General features: G+C 43.8%; 1 protein-coding gene across 1 annotated transcript in view; it reads right to left on the bottom strand.

The window, feature by feature from the left end:
* RAB31 (RAB31, member RAS oncogene family) overlaps positions 1-20227 on the bottom strand; it is an 88912-nt gene extending 68685 nt beyond the window's left edge. Inside the window, exon 1 of the mRNA XM_073550972.1 lies at positions 20045-20227. Within this exon, the coding sequence (XP_073407073.1) occupies positions 20045-20080 (36 nt within the window). The 5' untranslated portion in view covers positions 20081-20227. The remainder of the gene's footprint in view (positions 1-20044) is intronic.
* Between the last annotated feature and the right edge of the window lie 316 nt (positions 20228-20543).

Below are 20543 nucleotides of genomic sequence, written 5' to 3'. Positions count from 1 at the left end.
TTTAATTGATATGGTAGCAGAATAGTATAATATTCTGTGTCTCAAAATGTAGTGTAAATTACAGATTTCTCTGTAGATGCAGAAGTAGTGGGTTAATAGCAGTTAGATATTTTTTTACTTCTACATATTTGTGGACCAAAAACAAGATTCCAAATTTCCATTTTCCAGTTATTGGCCTAAAGCTTTTCTGTCCAACCTAGTATTGTAGCACAATGGCCGGCGTCCCTGCATTATGTCCACTTCTCCCTCCATTCAGGGACGCCGGTTTATTCATCGCCCCGACCGTGGTCCCCGGTATACTCCCTGTCCTCTGCTGCTGTGCACGCAGCAGTTCCCAGTGTCATTTCTAGTGCGCATGAGCTCCCCTGCTCGTAAAGGGCAACACGCGCAGATATTAAATGCCCTCAGCTTGTAGCTTAGAGGCATTTAGTATAATTAGTACACCTGCAGGATGTCTCTCAGCCTATTGCTGGGAGTCATCCTGTATAAAAGGCTCCCTCTCCCTTTGGGTGTCACCAAGCAACATGTTTTGTCATTAGGTAGTGTGGACCAGAGCAGTTGTGAAGACCCCTGGTCCCGATGGGGCCAGTGTGCTGAACCCAAATCCCTGGTCTTGGTGTGGCAAGTGTCCTGAACCTTAATCACTGGTCCAGGTGTGGCCAGTGTCCTGAACCTGAATCCCCTGGTCTGTGAGCTGTCAGGGCTTGAACATTGTCCCCTGGTCCGTGTGCAGACATTTCCTGATTCAGCATCCCAGATCGGTATGTCTGAATGTAGCCCTAATCAGTGTCAGCGAACCTGACCCCTGGGGTCAACAGCTGTAGTACTGAGATCTGCCTAGGAGTGGAGCCTTTCGGCTACCTGAAGCCTATTCTGTCCCCACCATCAGTAGTTCCAGTGAAAACCAGGTAACCGTTTAGCTACACCCCTTTCTAGGCAGGTCTGGTTCTCTGGCACAGTGGGTTCACAAATCTACTTGCACCACTGTTGTGCGTAACACTTATAAATAAGCTACACATTTGATTCAGCCTGTCATGCATGTGTTTTCATTGAGAGTGGGTTTAGCCACTGGTAGACATCTTTGGTGAGGACTTGCACTCCCAAGAACAATGGCAGCCTATGTGAACTGAGCAATCTAGTATAGATCACTCAGTGCACATTGTGTACTTTTGTCACCTGTGTAAACAGGTATTCAAACAACAGCCGATAAGTTTACCACTCGGCAGTCGTATCATGTCGCCAGTCAGTCTGTGTAGACAGACTCTTATTTGTCCTGAAAAAAAAATAGATGGATAGTTAAAATTCAACATACTCGATCCTTCCTTCCCCCAAGGAATTTTTAGGTGTTGATTAAAAATGTTTAAAATGATTGGTGCCAGAATATTGATGCAACTAATGTAGAAATTTGGTTGCTACAATAGGAAATTTGTCCCGGTGTTTTAAGAAACACCCACAAAATTAGGGGGATGTCTTTTGTCTTTAGAACGTGTGTAGGACATTATAAAGGGTAAAAGATTGTACATAAAAATGGTCAAAACTCACAGTATGAACATTGATCCAAGGGTCATTATTTATACCATTGAGGTAGAACATAAAACACAGATAAGCATTAGTTCAAAAAGTATTCTGTCTTTCTCAATAAAACAAAGTAACTATGAAGAATCTTTGTATATAGAAGAGAAAGATGTCCCGCAGACATGTTTATTTTTTAGGCCTTATGCTGTAATTGTTGGCTGAAGGCCCAACAGCCTTGTCTGCTGATTTTTCATTGGTTTCTGTAAATAAAAGCCTGAAAAACATCCAAAGGCCAGGTATCTACAGCCCAGTGAAGATGCATATTAGGCCATGTGCACACATTGAGTATTTGGTAAGTTTTTTACCCCAGTATTTGTAAGCCAAAACCAGGAGTGGAACAGTCAGAGGAAAAGCATGATATAAACATTTGCACCACTTCTGCATTTTTCACCCACTCCTGGTTTTGGCTTACAAATACATAGGTAAAAAATTCACCAAATATTGAATGTATGCATGTGGCCTTAGTGGGGCATACACATGAATGGATACAATTCGCTATATAACAGTACTAGAGAAGTACATATTGCCTCAGTGGTCAGTGCCATTGCAAAAAAGGCACCATCTGTGCTCAGTATGTACAGTCGTAACTGAAAGTGTTGACACCTTTGAAATTGTTCCAGAAAATGAAGTGTTTCTCCCAGAATATTATTGCAATTGCACGTTTTGTTATACACATGTTTATTTCCTTTGTGTGTATTGCCACAGCACAAAATAACAGAGAAATTGAAGGCAAAGTGGACATAATTTCACACAAAACTCTAAAAATGGGCCGGACAAAATTGTGAGTAAACGACTTTGTTTCAAGCATTTGATGCTCACTCAAACTCACCTGTGGCAAGTAACAGGTGTAGGCAATGTGAAAATCACACCTGAAACCAGTTAAAAAGAGGGGAGAAGTTACTCAATCTTTGCATTGTGTGTCTGTGTATGCCACACTAAGCATGAAGAACAGAAAGAGTAGAAGAGAACTGTCTAAGGGCTTGAGAACCAAAATTGTTGAAAAATATCAACAATCTAAAGGTTACAAGTCCATATCCAGAGATCTTGATGTTCATTTGTCCATGGTGTGCAACATAATCAAGAATTTTACAAGCCCTGGCAGTGTAGGTAATCTCCCTAGACGTGGATGGCAAAGAAAAATTGATGAAAGGTTTTAACGCAGGATAGTCCATATGGTGGATAAGCAGCCCCAATTAAGTTCCAAAGAAATTCAAGGTATCCTGCAGGATCAGGGTGCATCAGTGACAGCGCAAACTATCCGTTGACATTTGAATTAATTTAAATGCTACGGCAGGAGACCGAGGAGGACCCCTACTGCAGTCACTGATACATAAAAAAGCTAGACTGTAGTTTGACAAAATGTACGTAAGACAAAATCCTTCTGGGAAAGAGTCTTTTGGACAGATAAGACCAAGACAGATCTTTTTGGTAAAGCACATCATTCTACTGTTTACTGAAAATGGAATGATGCCTACAAAGAAAAAACACAGTACCTACAGTCAAATAAGGAGGAGGTTCAAAGATATTTGACATTGTTTTGCTGCCTCTGGAATTGTGTGCCTTGAAAAGCATCATAAAATCTGAACAATACCAAAGGATTTTGGGTCGCAATGTAGTGTCCAGTGTCAGAAAGCTGGGTTTGCATCCTAGACTGGTCTTCCAGCAGGACAATTACCCCAAACATACTTCAAGAAGGATCCAGAAGTAGATGAAAACAAAATGCTGGAGAGTTCTGAAGTGGCCAGCCATGAGTCTGGATGTAAATCCCATTGAACACCATCGGAAACATCTTAAAATTGCTTTTGGGAGAAGGCACCATTGAAATATGAGAGACCTGGCGCAGTTTGCAAAAGAAGAGTGATGTAAACATGTATACCCTCAAAAAGAGACCATCTCAGCCTGTGAGTTTTCCATCATGAATTTGCAGCCATCATTTATATTATCCATCAACTGAGCCCCGTGATGAACCAAATGGATGACGAAACAAGTTGAGACATTTTGTACAACTAATGATAAATTTATTCATCTATTTATATATGTTCATTTATATGTGAGAAATATCTCTCTATTAGAATAGGCTGTCACTCATTTTTTGTCTTTAGCTCACTATATCAGGGCATACAAGAGAGAGTGAGGGAGAGCCACTGAGGAAATTTGAGGCATTTGTTTTGTATGGTGGTCCTCTTTGGATTAACTTCTATTTCCACACCACAGTATATTGTTTTTAGAGTGTATTTGTGTTCACATTACTCTTTGCTCCTCTACAATTTGGATAGTTTTTTCTGCAAAGAAAAGTGGTCCAAAATTCCAGTTGAGATGTGTAAGAAGCTTGTTGATGGTTATAGGAAGCGATTGATTGCATTTATTTATTCCAAAGGGTGTAAAACTAAATATTAAGTTAAGGTTGCCAACATTTTTGTCCGGACCATTTTGGGGGTTTTGTGTGAAATTATGTCCAACTTGTCTTTTTTCTCAATTTTATTTTCTGTTGTTCCAGTGCACACAAAGGAAATAAACATGTGTGTAACAAAACATGTGTAATTGCAATAATTTTCTGGGAGAAATACTTCATTTCAGAAATAATTTAAAATGTGTTAACACTTTCGGCCATGACTGTATGTTTTCATGAATGCAGAAATTCCCATATTTCAAAAACATATTGATAGGTAAACTTAATGATAAACCTCACTCTACATAGTAAAAGATATTAGAGGATACATTGTGGCCAGTATATAATAATGGTGTACAAAAAAATAAAGACTGCTGTAAATGAAAGAATTTGTGTCAGCTCAGATATTCCTGTACTGCAGAGAAATCACTAGTCCGGAAGATTTTCAACAGCCCATTGATGCCCTTCTTTGTGGTGACACGGGGAACATCAGATTAAGGTTCTTTGCACCCACAAAAAAAATATTTTTAGGGCCCAAGTTCAATTTATACAGAATTAACATTGAAAAGGTGGTGTTAGGAATCTGAGTTCTGCCATACCTATGCAGAAACCCAGGTCCTCACATTTATCTCCAGACGCTAAGTCCTTTGTGCCAGCTACTGAGCCTGCTCACAGGACGAGCTCCTATTGGAGTTCTGGAGTCAGGTGCTCAGGTCCTGCTCTGAATCCTATTGGCTCCTATTGGAGTTCTGGAGATTTCCGGCAGGTCCCGTACGCTATAAAAAGCGCGCATGGCTGTTCCGCCTTGTGCTAGTATAGTCATACTTGTTGCTGTATGTTTGTTGATGGATGCATGGACTGGTGAATGACTCATTTGAAACCCCCATTCCTTGGTTATTACGAATGTGTGAGAGTTTGAGTTAGATCCAGTACTAGCGCCAGCGCGCCATTGCTCCAGCGCTCAGCAGCTAGCGTCAGCTTGAGCCTGCTTGACAGCGGTGTTTCTTCAGCGGCTTAGTTATCGCCGCGCTGCAGTTGCAGTACTAGGTGCGTTCTCACGTGCAACGCCCTATTTTCCAGACGTCCACGGTATGTCTAGACGGAGTTGGTGCCATCAGCTAGGGCCACTCCTGTGACCAGATACCGCGTCTGTGTCGCTGAGCTTCTGTGACATTTAAACAGACTCAGCGTTATTGCACATGTGTATATGCTTGCAGCTCTGTGAGTGCAACAGAGCTTGTGTATGCTTGCAGCTCTGTGAGTGCAACAGAGCTTGTGTATGCTTGCAGCTCTTTGTGTGCAACAGAGCTTGTGTATGCTTGCAGCTCTCTGTGTGCAACAGAGCTTGTGTATGCTTGCAGCTCTGTGTGCAACAGAGCTTGCTCCTGCGTTATCTGTTCATATGCTTATCCTTGCAGCTCTGTGAGTGCAACAGAGCTTGCTCAGTGCACCTGGGTGAAGTCTGAACCCTGTGCACTCTACCGCCAGATACCTTCTGCCACCACCTAGCAGCGGTCTTACTATCTACTACATGGTGGACCCCGAGCGGTGAACGCACTTTATTTATAATTTTATTTAGTGTGTTCCACCACTCCTAGCATTATACTAGCGCCAGGGTCTGACTAGTGATGGCAGAACAGCAGCAGCTCCTGCAGTGCATTAAGCAGCTTGGCGACCGGGTGGCCGCTCTTGAGAAGTCTCTCTCTGCTGCTCAAGCCACTGATGCTGCTGTCCAGGCTTTAACCGATGCGGTAGCGCGTCTGTCCGTGTCCACCCTTGCGCTGACAGTTACCCGCCTCCCGTTGCCCGCCTCCCGTTGCCCGATAAGTTTTCTGGCGATGGCACCTCCTGCAGGGGTTTTATCAGCCAGTGCTCAATCCATCTGGAGCTGCTGGCTGAACAATTTCCTTTGGAACGTGCCAAGGTGGCATTTATTATATCCCTACTGTCGGGCAAGGCTCTGGAATGGGCTACGCCTTTGTGGGAGTGTGGCGATCCCGATATTCGGACCGCAGCTTGCATGCTTATGGCCATCAAGCAAGTGTTCTTCGGTCCTCGGGTCACGCACGACACCTCTCTACAACTACTCGCACTCACTCAGGGATCCCTCTCGGTGAGCCAGTATGCCATACGTTTTCGGACACTGGTGTCCAAGTTGGAGTGGTCTGATAGGGCCCTCATCCCTGTATTTTGGAGGGGATTAGCGGCACATGTCAAGGATGCTCTCTCTAGAAGAGAGATCCCTACTAGCCTGGAGGAGTTAATATCGATCTCCTCACGCATTGACCTCCGTTTTTCTGAGCGCGGTTTGGAGCATTCCCACTCCAAACGTAGAGGTACTCCGGCTCCCAAATTTTTTCTGCCTCTGGAATTGCCTGAACCAGAGGTTCTACCCCCAGAGCCCATGGAGGTGTCTCGTGCCACGTTTAATACACCTTCGGCTCAGGAGTCCGTTTGCGGTTGTCACCGTTTACACGCTGCTTCCCAGGAAGACAGCGCCCCGCAATGCTCGGATTCCGTGCCGGACGACGAGACCTTTGTCCCTCCTCATCTCCGGCCTAAGATTCTCATGTGGGCACACGCATCCAATGCGCACAACCATCGTGGATATATGCAAACCACGAAGCTGTTGGCTGGTGCATATTGGTGGCCACACAGGGCTCGGGACGTTAAGAGGTACATTCAGGCATGCACCTCATGTGCTCGGCATAGCCTTCCAAGGCAGAGTGTGGCGACGACCGTCGACACACGGCGGCGTCCCACTGTCAATCCCGCTCCTGCCATCTCCCAGGTGTCCCTTCTGAGACCTGGTGATCTTGCCTCCACCGATGCCTTCCACGTGTCCTGGGTTATCGTGCCACCTACCAGGACACCAGCCTCGCCTTTGGACGAGTCTGAGATCTACGCCACTGTGGGGCACAGGCTTGGGGGTCGGAAGGCTCAGGGAGGGGGGCCTTAGGAGGGTGGGTAATGTTAGGAATCTGAGTTCTGCCATACCTATGCAGAAACCCAGGTCCTCACATTTATCTCCAGAGGCAAAGTCCTTTGTGCAAGCTTCTGAGCATGCTCACAGGACGAGCTCCTATTGGAGTTCGGGAGTCAGGTACTCAGGTCCTGCTCTGAATCCTATTGGCTCCTATTGGAGTTCTGGACATTTCCGGCAGGTCCCGTACGCTATAAAAAGCGCGCATGGCTGTTCCGCCATGCGCTAGTATAGTCATACTTGCTGCTGTATGTTTGTTGATGGATGCATGGACTGGTGAATGACTCATTTGAAACCCCCATTCCTTGGTTATTACGAATGTGTGAGAGTTTGAGTTAGAGCCAGTATTAGCGCCAGCGCGCCTTTGCTCCAGTGCTCAGCAGCTAGCGTCAGCTTGCGCCTGCTTGACAGCGGCGTTTCTTCAGCGGCTTAGTTATCGTCGCGCTGCAGTTGCAGTACTAGATGCGTTCACATGTGCAACGCCCTATTTTCCAGACGTCCACGGTAGGTCTAGACTGAGTTGGTGCCGTCAGCTAGGGCCACTCCTGTGATCACATACCGCGTCTGTGTCACTGAGCTCCTGTGACATTTAAACAGACTCAGCGTTATTGCACATGTGTATATGCTTGCAGCTCTCTGTGTGTAACAGAGCTTGTGTATGCTTGCAGCTCTGTGTGTGCAACAGAGCTTGTGTATGCTTGCAGCTCTGTGTGTGCAACAGAGCTTGTGTATGCTTGCAGCTCTGTGTGTGCAGCAGAGCTTGAGTATGCTTGCAGCTCTGTGTGTGCAGCAGAGCTTGTGTATGCTTGCAGCTCTGTGTGTGCAGCAGAGCTTGTGTATGCTTGCAGCTCTGTGTGTGCAGCAGAGCTTGTGTATGCTTGCAGCTCTGTGTGTGCAGCAGAGCTTGTGTATGCTTGCAGCTCTGTGGGTGAAACAGAGCTTGCTCCAGCGTCATCTATTCGTGTGCTTATCCTTGCAGCTCTGTGAGTGCAACAGAGTTTGCTCAGTGAACCTGGGTGAAGTCTGAACCCTGTGCACTCTACCGCCAGATACCTTCTGCCACCACCTAGCAGCGGTCTTACCATCTACCGCACGGCGGACCCCGAGCGGTGAACGCACTTTATTTATAATTTTATTTAGTGTGTTCCACCACTCCTAACAGGCGGAATGTTCCGATAGCACATGAGAAATATCAACAACGAGGTCTTATTAGTTATTGGTGACAGATGATAAATTCACGCTAGTGGCAACTGATTGGATAAAAGTCAGCTCCTAATAATGTTGTCTTCTGCTGTACCCTTTGGATCCGTCATTGTGCTGAGCCAATAGGAGGATCTTTGGGCATTCTAATAGGCCAACTTAATTCTGGCCCCTGTTCAAAAAAAAGAGCTATTCTCTGTCCTACTCACAACTGTGTACCATCTGGTACACCTGGTAAACATCCTCTGGTATTTGTTGAATGCAATAAAAGCATAAGGCGGAATTTACTAAGACTGACGTTTCATACAAACACAAGCTTCCTGTTGTAAGATGTACCAAATTTATTGTGAGGTGCAAGTCTTTTGGGTTTATAAAAATGAAATGAGCTGGCACACACTTCCATGATCTTTACACTAATTTCAATCTGTTGGGCTGTGGTATGACATGCTTTTCCCACTATGCTCCATGCACTTGAAGAAAAATGGCAAGGTTAGATCAAAATTGAGAAAAGGTGCATATTTTCTGCATGAATGTGGCTTAAACAAAAATTTACAATAATTTTTTGTCAGTTTTCTGGTGTACCTGTATTAATGAATTATCCTCTTTATGTTTTTCAATATTTAATACTGCATAGTTGAGGTAAATAGCAGAAACCTTTTTTTATGTTTAAAGTGCTACTAGGGGGTATTTTTTTTAATTTCATTACTGGACTGGTATCAATAATCTTTGTTCACAGTATCCACACCATTCTGGTCCCTCTCTGCTATCTTGTGACTGCAGCTCTGACTGGCTGGAAGTCACTGTGGTTACTATTTCTCTTAAAGGGGTTGTCCACAACTCAGACAACCCCTTCTCATTTACTATATTCCTGTCACGCTTGGACACAGGTAAGGCCGGCAGACGACACAGCATATAAATACGATGGGATGAAAAAAGAAGAGGAAGACCTTAACGGTAGGGACCGGAGGATGAGACACCTCCTGACACCAACCTATGCCTGTCCCTAAGCTTCCCTAATGCCCTTCCCTTTTCCCCTGCCGCCATCATGTGCCTACTTCCTGGCTGTCACCTCTATGAGTGAAATGGCCAGCTAGGTCCCTAGAATCATCAATGGAGATCATAACACACAGGGGAAGAGATGAACATGGGACAAACAAAAGGAAATTACTCATCTCAGACCCTGCTGCTATGCTCCACAGCAAAAGAGAAAAAGGCATCAGAATAGCAGAACTCCCAGAGCAGCAACCCCACAGTCACAGGAGAGCTCCACTCACCTAGCTGGTCTGCATAAAACAAAGACACTGTAGCTGACAATCAGCTGATGGGTCATGTGAAGTGGGAATGGTTACCAACCAACATCAGCTGACCAGCCTAAAAGAGACTACCAGCAAGAGACTGACATTGACTCTTGCTGGACCAAATGCACCTCTGTTGCCATTTCTGTAAAATCGACTCCAGGTCTCCCGGGGCTCGTTTAACATTGTTATGTCATGCGAGCCCTGAAGCCAATTAGTGGCCACTTCACTCTCACTTCTTTTAAATGTACCTAACACCCAGAGGAAGTCAGAGAGCAGCAGCAGCAGCTCTCACTTTTTCTAGGTTTCAGCTTCATCACAAAAAAATGAGAGCTCCTGTGAGCTCTGGGTTTTATTTTATTTGAGGGAATATACCAATTGAGAAGTGGCTGACAGAGATTTAGACAACTCCTTTAATTTAAGTCTATGAGAGACACGTTCGGAGAAGTGACTTCTAGTCTACCTAGCAAAGACTGGAAGTCATCCGGCCAGTCACAACTCCTGTCAAAAGGCGCAAAAGAGGATCGGAGCGGTGCTGAGAGCAGAAGAAAGTGGCTGCCAGTAAGTATTTTCCTACACACAAGGAACATACCTGAGTGATACCACTCTGGTGGTAATTTAAAAAAATACTCCATAGCGGTACTTTTCATGAATTGATCTGTATTTTCTTAGAGCCTCTTGTTGACATCCACTAGCCAGAGAATTTATGGTGTTCTTGTGTAAATCAGTTTTGCAATTAGCAAATACCACTGTGCTGAGGTTATAATAAATTAACTGATGAGTTCCACAGAATTTCAGTATAGTTCTATACACTTTAGCATGTCATATTAACTTCTGATATTACTCAGGCTTTTATTTATTTTAGTTGGTCCACATTTTTGCAAGAAGCGAAACTCTGGATTCGGCTGCATTTCATACTTTCTCTAAGAAGTTCAGTCCCAGATGGAAATGTTATCTGGAAGAATTTCCAGGAAGCTCATCATTCGCCTGCCTCCTCTGATTGAAACAAGAAGGACAGGGGTTAACAAGTGGAGAGGGGGTGGTGAACAGACAGAGAACTTGGATGTTGCCAGTTAAAGCTCTCTGGCCTTGACTTCACTGTGATCTTATATGTTTGTCCTTGGACAGTGGCACAATTATTTACATATGTTGTTGCAAAAATGCCTTCTTCTCTTGTTTTTTCCATTACATCTCCAAATCCGTGCACATCTTACAAAAGAAATTGCTCACAAACATAAACAGATCTGTCATTTCCTAATTCTTTGCTATCAGAAGTGAGGAGTATTCTCAGCAAAACTCTCATCATGTGATAAGCTATACATCAATGTAAGCAGTAAAATGTATTTTTTATCCATAGAGAAAAGACAAAATATACTCATAAACATACAATATTTGGAAAAATTACTGTTAGAAAATACCAACACAACTTTTGCTACAGATATGTAAACAGCAGGAACCATGAAGTGACATCACTTTCCACAGGAATGCTGGAGTTACCCAATATCCGCTATGCCTTTGTGATACAAAGCCAATGCAGTTTACTGAACCCTTTGTGTAATATGTCACCGGTGCAATAACAGCCAAACACTATACAAGACAGGCTAACATGAGTGTACGAAAAATCGTCCTTTTTTCAATCCAAAAAAAATTGCTATTTTCCGTCTGCACTGTCACTTGTATACCATTCTATCCATATGTCCAATTTTACCATCCATATGGCATCCATTTAAAAAAAAAAATTAATAACTAAAAAAAGTATACAGGGCCCAATATGTAAAGCAGATCATGTTTTTGTCATGTTTTACTAATTAACTTGTATTAACTCTTAACGCTGTTGGGTTTTGTCTTTTTGCATTTAATGGCAAAATAGTTTTTTCTTTTCTTTTAGTTTTTCAATCTTTTTACTTTATATAATTCTTTTTTAACACTTGGGGACCTAGACTCCTATGAGTGTCCACATAAAACACTGCAATACTTGTTTCTTACAATGACAGACATCAAAGCTAACTCCGATTCTGGCAGTTTACCCCCTAAGATGCCATGGTAGTTAGTCACCCTACAGTGGGGAAAATAAGTATTTGATACACTGCCGATTTTGCAAAGAATGGAGAGGTCTGTAAATTTTATCTTAGGTACACTTCAACTGTGAGAGAATCTAAAAATAAAAAAAAATGAAAATCACATGGTATGATTTTTATATAATTAATTTGCATTTAATAAGTATTTGATACAATAGAAAAACAGAACTTAATATTTGGTACAGAAACCTTTGTTTGCAATTACAGAGGTCAGACATTTCCTGTAATTCTTGACCACGTTTGCACACACTCCTCCATACAAATCTTCTCCAGATTTTTCAGGTTTTGCGTCTGTCGGTGGGCAACATTGCGTTTCAGCTCCCTCCAAATATTTTCCATTGGGTTCAGATCTGGAGACTGGCTAGGTCACTCCAGGACCTTGAAATGCTTCTTACAGAGCTGCTCCTTACTTGCCGTGGCTGTGTGTTTCCGGTCATTGTCATTCTGGAAGACCCAGCCACAACCCATTTTAGTGCTCTTATTGATGGAAGAAGGTTGTTGGCCAAAATCTTGCGATACATGACCCCAGCCATTCTCTCTTCAATACGGCGAAGTTGTCCTGTCCCCTTTGCAGAAAAGCACCCCCAAAGTATGATGTTTCCCCCACCATGCTTCATGGTTGGGGTGGTCTTCTTGGAGGTGTACTCATGCTTCTTTTTCTTCCTCTAAATACAGCAAGTGGAGTTGATGCCAAAAAGCTCTATTTTGGTCTCATCTGACCACATGACCGTCTTCTGTTATGATTGAGTCACCGTAGGAGGCAAAAACAGAAATGCTAGCTAAGTCCAGAAAACCAGAGAAGTTGGCAGCTATCGGATTGCAGACCCCTGAACCTATCAACACAACTAGCAGTAGCCGTGGGGGGTTCCTACGATGCCCTAGACCCCTCGATCACAGCCGGAGAATTAAATAGGCCTAAAGGAAGAAAGGGGAAATTTAAACTGCCCCAGAGCAGACCCCAAAGCAATAGGCAGCCCCCAACATATAATGACGGTGAAGCAAGATGAAAATACTAACAGACAGAAAGATAGACTGAGCAAAGAGGGGCCCAAGCTAACTAAATAGAAAAGGACAGGAAGGCTGCTGTCTGCAATCCATGAAAAACCCTATGAAAATAAGAGCCAACAGACTGACAGTGAAAAAGGCCCTGAAGACGCTAGGCTTCAAAAAAGCTATGTCAGTACTCAGGAATATACTGAAAACAGAGCTACAGGCAAAAGGAGATTCAGCTCACCCCAGCAGGGAATGGCAGAATACTGAAAAGCAAGGAAAACAAAAAACAAAACAAAAAGCTAACAGGCAAAAACAGAAACTTAGCTTTAGAGGAGCAGGAATCAGACTGGTGTCCTAGAAGTCCACAGAGAAATCACCCGCAGGGCAGAAGGGCGTCGGCAGCCTTATATCCAGTCCGTGACTCCACTCAGCCAATCATCCTCATTAGACTCAGGTGCCTGATAATCAGGCTCATTACCTTCCTTTACCAGAATAGGGAGTTCACCAGACCCCAGTGACGAAGGGGAAAATGAACTCACAACAGTACCTCCCCCTTGAGGAGGGGTCACCGAACCCTCAACCACGCCACCAGGGCGATCAGGGTGAGCCCGATGAAATGCACGCACCAATCTTTTGGCATGAATATCAGAGGCAGAGACCCAGGAATTATCCTCCTGACCATAACCCTTCCACTTAACCAAATACTGGAGTCTCCGTCTATCCAGACGGGAATCCAGTATTTTCTCTACCTCATATTCCATGTTACCTTCAACCAATACAGGGTCTGGAGGTGCCATCCCAGGAACAACTGGTTCAACAAACCTCTTCAACAAGGACTTATGGAACACATTATGGATTTTAAATGTGACAGGAAGAGCCAAACGAAAAGAGACCGGATTAATAATCTCCAAAATCTTGTAAGGTCCAATAAATCTAGGCTTAAACTTAGGAGAAGCCACCTTCATAGCAATATTTTTTGATGATAACCACACTATATCACCAATCTTAAACTGGGGACCAATGGTCCTATGTCGATTGGAAAACCGCTGGGCCTTTTCCTGGGAGAGAGATAACTTATCCACCACTTGGTCCCAGATCTAGTGCATTCTCTCCACCACAGTGTCAACACCTGGGCAGGCAGAAGGCTCCACCTGCCCTGAAGAAAATCGAGGATGAAACCCAAAGTTACAAAAAAAAGGTGACATCAAAGTGGCAGAACTAACGCTATTATTTAGAGCAAACTCGGCCAAGGGCAAAAACGAAACCCAATCATCCTGATCAGCGGAAATAAAACATCTCAAATATGACTCCAAGGTCTGGTTTGTTCTCTCTGTCTGCCCATTGGACTGAGGGTGAAAAGCAGAGGAGAAGGACAACTGAATTCCCAGCTTGGAACAGAAAGCCCTCCAAAATCTAGACACCAACTGAACTCCTCTGTCAGATACAATGTTCTCAGGAATCCCGTGTAAGCGAACCACCTGTTGCAAAAACAGGGGCACCAACTCAGAGGAAGATGGCAACTTAGGGAGTGGTACAAGATGAACCATCTTAGAGAACCTATCACAAATCACCCAAATAACAGTCATTCTTTGAGAGACCGGCATATCAGAGATGAAATCCATTGAAATATGGGTCCATGGCCTCCTGGGGACCGGCAAAGGCATCAACAACCCACTAGAGCGAGAACAAGATTTAGACCGGGAGCAAGTCCCACAGGACTGCACAAAATTCCTGACATCATGAGACAAGGTGGGCCACCAAAAAGAGCGACTCACCAGATCTCTAGTACCAAAAATACCTGGATGACCAGCCAATGCAGAGCAATGAACTTCAGACATCACTCTCTTCTTCCACTGGTCAGGAACATACAACTTTCCACTGGGACAACGCTCAGGTTTGTCCTCCTGGAACTCTTGCAGAGCAAGTCTCAAATCGGGCGAGATGGCAGAAAGAACTACCCCTTCGCCTAAGATGGTAGCAGGCTTGGTCACCACAGGAGAATCAGCAAAGAAACTCCTAGAGAGGGCATCTGCCTTGACATTCTTAGTTCCAGGAAGAAAAGAGACCACAAAATCAAAACGTGTAAAAAACAAGGCCCACCTAGCCTGTCTAGGGTTCAAGCGTTTAGCCGACTCTAGGTAAATCAAATTATTGTGGTCAGTGAGGACCACAACTTGATGTTTAGCTCCCTCCAACCAATGTCTCCACTCCTCAAATGCCCATTTCATGGCCAACAGTTCCCGATTCCCCACATCATAGTTACGTTCAGATGGAGAGAACTTTCGGGAAAAGAAAGCACAGGGATTCATTTTAGATGTTACAGGATCCTTTTGGGACAAAACAGCTCCTGCACCAATCTCAGAAGCATCCACCTCTACCTGGAACGGGAGTGAGACATCAGGTTGCCGCAAAACCGGGGCGGAGGTAAATCTTCGCTTCAGCTCCTGAAAGGAAGCAACAGCCTCAGGAGACCAATTCAACACATCAGCACCCTTCTTAGTCAGATCAGTCAATGGCTTGGCAATACTAGAAAATTTTGCTATAAATTTCCGATAAAAATTAGCAAAACCCAAAAACTTCTGGAGGGCCTTCAAAGAAGTGGGCTGAACCCAATCATAAATGGCCTGTACCTTGGCCGGGTCCATTTCAATAGTTGACGGAGACAAAATAAATCCCAAAAATGAAATCCTCTGTACTCCAAAAAGGCATTTCGATCCTTTGACATACAGGGAATTCTCCCTCAAGATCCGGAACACAGTCCGAATATGTTCCACATGAGAATCCCAATCCTTGGAGAAGATCAAAATATCATCCAGATAGATAATCAAAAATTTATCGACAAAGTCTCGGAAAATATCGTTCATGAAGCACTGTAAGACAGAAGGGGCATTAGTGATCCCAAAAGGCATCACCAGGTACTCAAAATGTCCCTCCGGAGTATTAAACGCCGTCTTCCATTCATCCCCTGCTTAATGCGGATAAGCTTATACGCCCCCCTGAGGTCAAGCTTGGTAAACCAGCAAGCACCTCTAACTCTAGAGAATAGATCCGAAATCAGGGGTAACGGATACTGATATTTAATAGTAATTTTATTGAGGGCACGATAATCAATACAAGGCCTTAAAGAACCATCCTTTTTGGCCACAAAAAAAAAAACGGCACCTAAGGGTGAAGAGGATGGTCTAATATGACCCTTCTCCAACGCCTCCTTAATATAGGACCGCAAAGCCTCGTGCTCGGGTAGAGATAAATTGAAGGGCCGACCCTTGGGAAATTTACACCCCGGGCTTAGTTCAATTGCACAGTCATAACTCCTATGAGGAGGCAAGGACGCAGACTCATTCTCACTAAATACATTATAAAAGTCCGCCAAATAGTCAGGAACATCATGCGACTGAGGAGAGGTGGAAAAAACCGGAGCCTCACTAAAGGCACACCGACAACCCCAACTCACCACAGACACAGATTTCCAATCCAAAACTGGATTATGAATTTGCAACCAGGGAAACCCCAGAACAACGGCATCATGCAGACCATGCAATACCAAAAATCTGCAATTTTCTTGATGGTCTGGGACGACCTGCATGACCACCTGGGTCCAAAACGGAGGTTTATTTTTAGCCAAAGGAGTAGCATCAATCCCCCTCAAAGGGATAGGCGTCTGCAGAGGTGTCATCGGAAATCCACAACGTTTAGCAAAATCCAAGTCCATTAAGTTTAGCGCTGCTCCCGAATCCACAAAAGCCTTGGCGGAAAATGTGGACAGGGAGCAGATCAGAGTAATTGCCAGAAGAAACTTAGGTTGAACACCACCAACAGAAAACGTGTGTGCAAAGCGTTTCTCTCGTTTAGGACAAACAGAAATAATATGCGAGGCATCTCCACAGAAAAAACACAGCTTATTACGCCTTCTGAACTCCTGACGTTGCGCCTTAGACAAAACTCTATCACATTGCATAGGTTCAGACGTCTGTTCAACTGGTGGCAACACCTCTCGTACAATCCTGCGTTCACGTAAACGCCGATCAACCTGAATGACTAATGACATAGAATCGTCCAGACCAGAGGGAACAGGAAATCCCACCATAGTATCTTTTACGGCTTCTGACAAACCCTTCCGAAAGAGAGCAGCCAAGGCATTATCATTCCAGGTAGTAAGGACCGCCCACTCTCGGAACTTTTGACAGTACAACTCTGCAGAATCTCGACCCTGGTTCAATGCCAACAGGGTCTTTTCAGCCTGATCAATAGCATTAGGTTCGTCATACAACAACCCCAAAGCTTGAAAGAATGCATTCACATTAGTCAGAATAGGATCATCTGGTTTCAAAGAAAACGCCCAATCCTGGGGATCGCCACGCAGCAAAGAGATGACAATTTTAAACTGCTGCGCGGAGCTCCCTGACGAGTTAGGCTTCAAGGCAAAAAATAATTTACAATTATTTTTTAAACTCAAAAATTTAGATCGATCCCCAAAAAATACATCAGGTGTAGGGATCTTTGGTTCAACAGCATGCGAACGAGCAAGGTAGGCGGAAATTCCCCGCACTTCCGCAGCGAGCTGCTCCACACGATCAGACAATTGCTTTATCTCCATTGAGAGAGAAAAAAAAATTCCCCCTACGGCCTCAGAGATATAGAGGAAAGAATATACACACACCTTTTTTTTTTTTTTTTAAACACAATTCTTTCCTGCTATTGAGTACCCTAGGATCTGCGGTATGGCGGGTGATTCTGTTATGATTGAGTCACCGTAGGAGGCAAAAACAGAAATGCTAGCTAAGTCCAGAAAACCAGAGAAGTTGGCAGCTATCGGATTGCAGACCCCTGAACCTATCAACACAACTAGCAGTAGCCGTGGGGGGTTCCTACGATGCCCTAGACCCCTCGATCACAGCCGGAGAATTAAATAGGCCTAAAGAAAGAAAGGGGAAATCTAAACTGCCCCAGAGCAGACCCCAAAGCAATAGGCAGCCCCCAACATATAATGACGGTGAAGCAAGATGAAAATACTAACACAGACAGAAAGATAGACTGAGCAAAGAGGGGCCCAAGCTAACTAAATAGAAAAGGACAGGCAGGCTGCTGTCTGCAATCCGTGAAAAACCCTATGAAAATAAGAGCCAACAGACTGACAGTGAAAAAGGCCCTGAAGACGCTAGGCTTCAAAAAAGCTATGTCAGTACTCAGGAATATACTGAAGACAGAGCTACAGGCAAAAGGAGATTCAGCTCACCCCAGCAGGGAATGGCAGAATACTGAAAAGCAAGGAAAACAAAACAAAAAGCTAACAGGCAAAAACAGAAACTTAGCTTTAGAGGAGCAGGAATCAGACTGGTGTCCTAGAAGTCCACAGAGAAATCACCTGCAGGGCAGAAGGGCGTTGGCAGCCTTATATCCAGTCCGTGACTCCACTCAGCCAGTCATCCTCATTAGACTCAGGTGCCTGATAATCAGGCTCATTACCTTCCTTTACCAGAATAGGGAGTTCACCAGACCCCAGTGACGAAGGGGAAAATGAACTCACAACAGTCTTTCATGCCTCCTCGGGATCATCAAGATGGTCAATGGTGAACTTAAAATGGGCCTGGATATGTGCTGGTGTAAGCAGGGGGACCTTGCGTGCCCTGCATGATTTTAATCCATGACGGCGTAGTCTGTTACTAACGGTAAAGTTTGAGAATGTGGTCCCAGATCTCTTCGGGTCATTGACCAGGTCCACCCATGTAGTTCTGGGCTGATTCCTGACCTTTCTCAGAATCATCCTTATCCAACGAGGCGAGATCTTGCATGGAGCCCCAGACCGAAGAAGATTGACATTCATCTTGTGTGTCTTCTATTTTCTAATAATTGTGCCAACATTTGTTGACTGCTCACCAAGTTGCTTGCCTATTGTCCTGTAGCCCATCCCAGCCTTGTGCAGGTCTAAAATTTTGTCCCTGGTGTCCTTAGACAGCCTTTTGGTCTTAGCCATGGTGGAATGGTTGAAGTGTGATAGATTGAGGTGTGTGGACAGATGTATTTTATACATGTAGTGAGTTCAAACAGGTGCAATTAATACAGGTAATGAGTGCAGAGTAAGAGGGCTTCTTAAAAAGAAACTAACAGGTCTGTGAGAGCCAGAATTCTTTCTGGTTGGTAGGTAATCAAATACTTATTTCATGCAATAAAATGCTATTTAATTATTTAAAAATCATGTGTGAATATCTACTTTGACAAACATTAACAATATATTCCGATTCTTGCAAAAATTGAGCATCTCTTTTATTTGTAATGTAATGGGCATCTTATGAATGGCATGATGACAGTAATATAAACACATGGCACAAGTTGTTCCATTTCATCATTTCACGTGATTTGCTTTTCTAGTGTTTTCACAGAGATGAAATGATTGGCAATGGATGCTACTTCTTCATTTCATTAGAGGATCCTCCACTACTCGGACAACCCCTTAATAAATACCATATTCCCCATTGTCAAATAAAAATAACAGATAGTCACCATCTACTCCAGCACCATTCCAGCAATATTGGCATCGGGTATTTGACATTGTTATTTCATATGAGCACTGCAGCCCAATAAGCAACCACTAATGGGTTGCTTTGCTCACACTTCCTTCAGAAGAACCTCAAATGTCCAAAGGAAATGTGAGCGAAGCAAACCATTAGTGGACGCTGATTAGCTGCAGTGCTCACGTGGCATAACAATGTCACACAAGCCCCCCAAGAATCTGGTGCGGACATCGCTGAGATGACACTGGTGCAGGAGATGAGTATCTGTTATTTTTATTTTGAACTGGGGAATATAATATTTAAGAAGGGGGTTGTCCTAGTAGTGGACAACCTCTTTAAGGATCAGCACTTTCCACTATCCAGAATGAATGCTAAGAATGCAACAAAGCAGGATGGAGCTTTCTTTGTTTCAAATCTGTAGTGTCATCCTTTTCTGCATCTCTTTCCTCTTACCATTTGACAACATTTACAGCTAGCCACAGACTGATTCTAGCCGGTTGTTGAGATATTGCGGAATGTATGTACGTTTTTCCAAAGCTAAAATTAAAGCATAAAAGCAGCACACATCTACATGGCGGACAGGACAGGAACCGTTGTAACCTATAGTTCTTAATCATCTGAGATAATCACATACTTTGCAGTTATCAAATCTGGATAAAAGTTCTATTATAACATCAGCTGCAGATTACAGATACATCCATAAGTAACTAAACTAGAATAGGAAGATTTTATGTAAGTGAGTGAAATTAAGTCTTTGTAGTCATCTTTATGACAGTCCTTTCCCGTTTTCTTTTGTCCATCAGAAAACTATTTCCTCTGGGATTTGTAGTTGTGCACGAAACAAATAGCATCACAGCACATAAACCAATAACTCGGTTCAGCGTGACACTTCTAAACGGAACTGAGAACATAATGAGGCGCAGCACAGAATTCTGGAGAGGAATTTACCAGCTTTTTTCCATTGTATAATAGAATCCCTCCCGCATCCATATATCGAAAAAAATCCGAGCAACACTTACCCCCAGAAGGCAAACTTTCAGCTCCCGAATAGCCATCCTTTAAGAGGAGTTTGGTTTCCTATAACACATCATCAGGAGACAAGAACTTTAACACACAGTCATTTCCCAGGCTGTGCCTGTCTGCTCATGTGGATCGCATGCAAATAATTTCCTGACCTAACAAAAAGAAAGAGACCCAGAGAGAAAGAGGAGGTTTTAATTCCTACAAAACAAACGGAAACCAGTCTGGGCTATTTATGGGCAGTCCTGTCACATGGGCTGCAGACAACTACTCATTTGCTGCTTTCGTAATCTCCCAAAAATGCTGCATATTATACAAAAAGAGGTATACGGGCACACAGTGTTCGGTGGATAGTTCATGTATAGAACAGATGCTTAAAAAACGCACAGAACGCTAATAATTATCATTTCTTATGGTATTTTTGATATTCATTCTCACTTTCAGATGCAGTGGAAAGTCACTGTCCTCCAGGATAAGGGTGGAGAAAGCATTTCTATG

The sequence above is a fragment of the Dendrobates tinctorius genome, unplaced genomic scaffold (genome assembly GCF_039654945.1).
Source record: "Dendrobates tinctorius isolate UK_male_01 unplaced genomic scaffold, ASM3965494v1 ptg000171l, whole genome shotgun sequence".
Lineage (NCBI taxonomy): Eukaryota > Metazoa > Chordata > Amphibia > Anura > Dendrobatidae > Dendrobates > Dendrobates tinctorius.
This window is presented reverse-complemented; position numbering and strand designations above follow the sequence as displayed.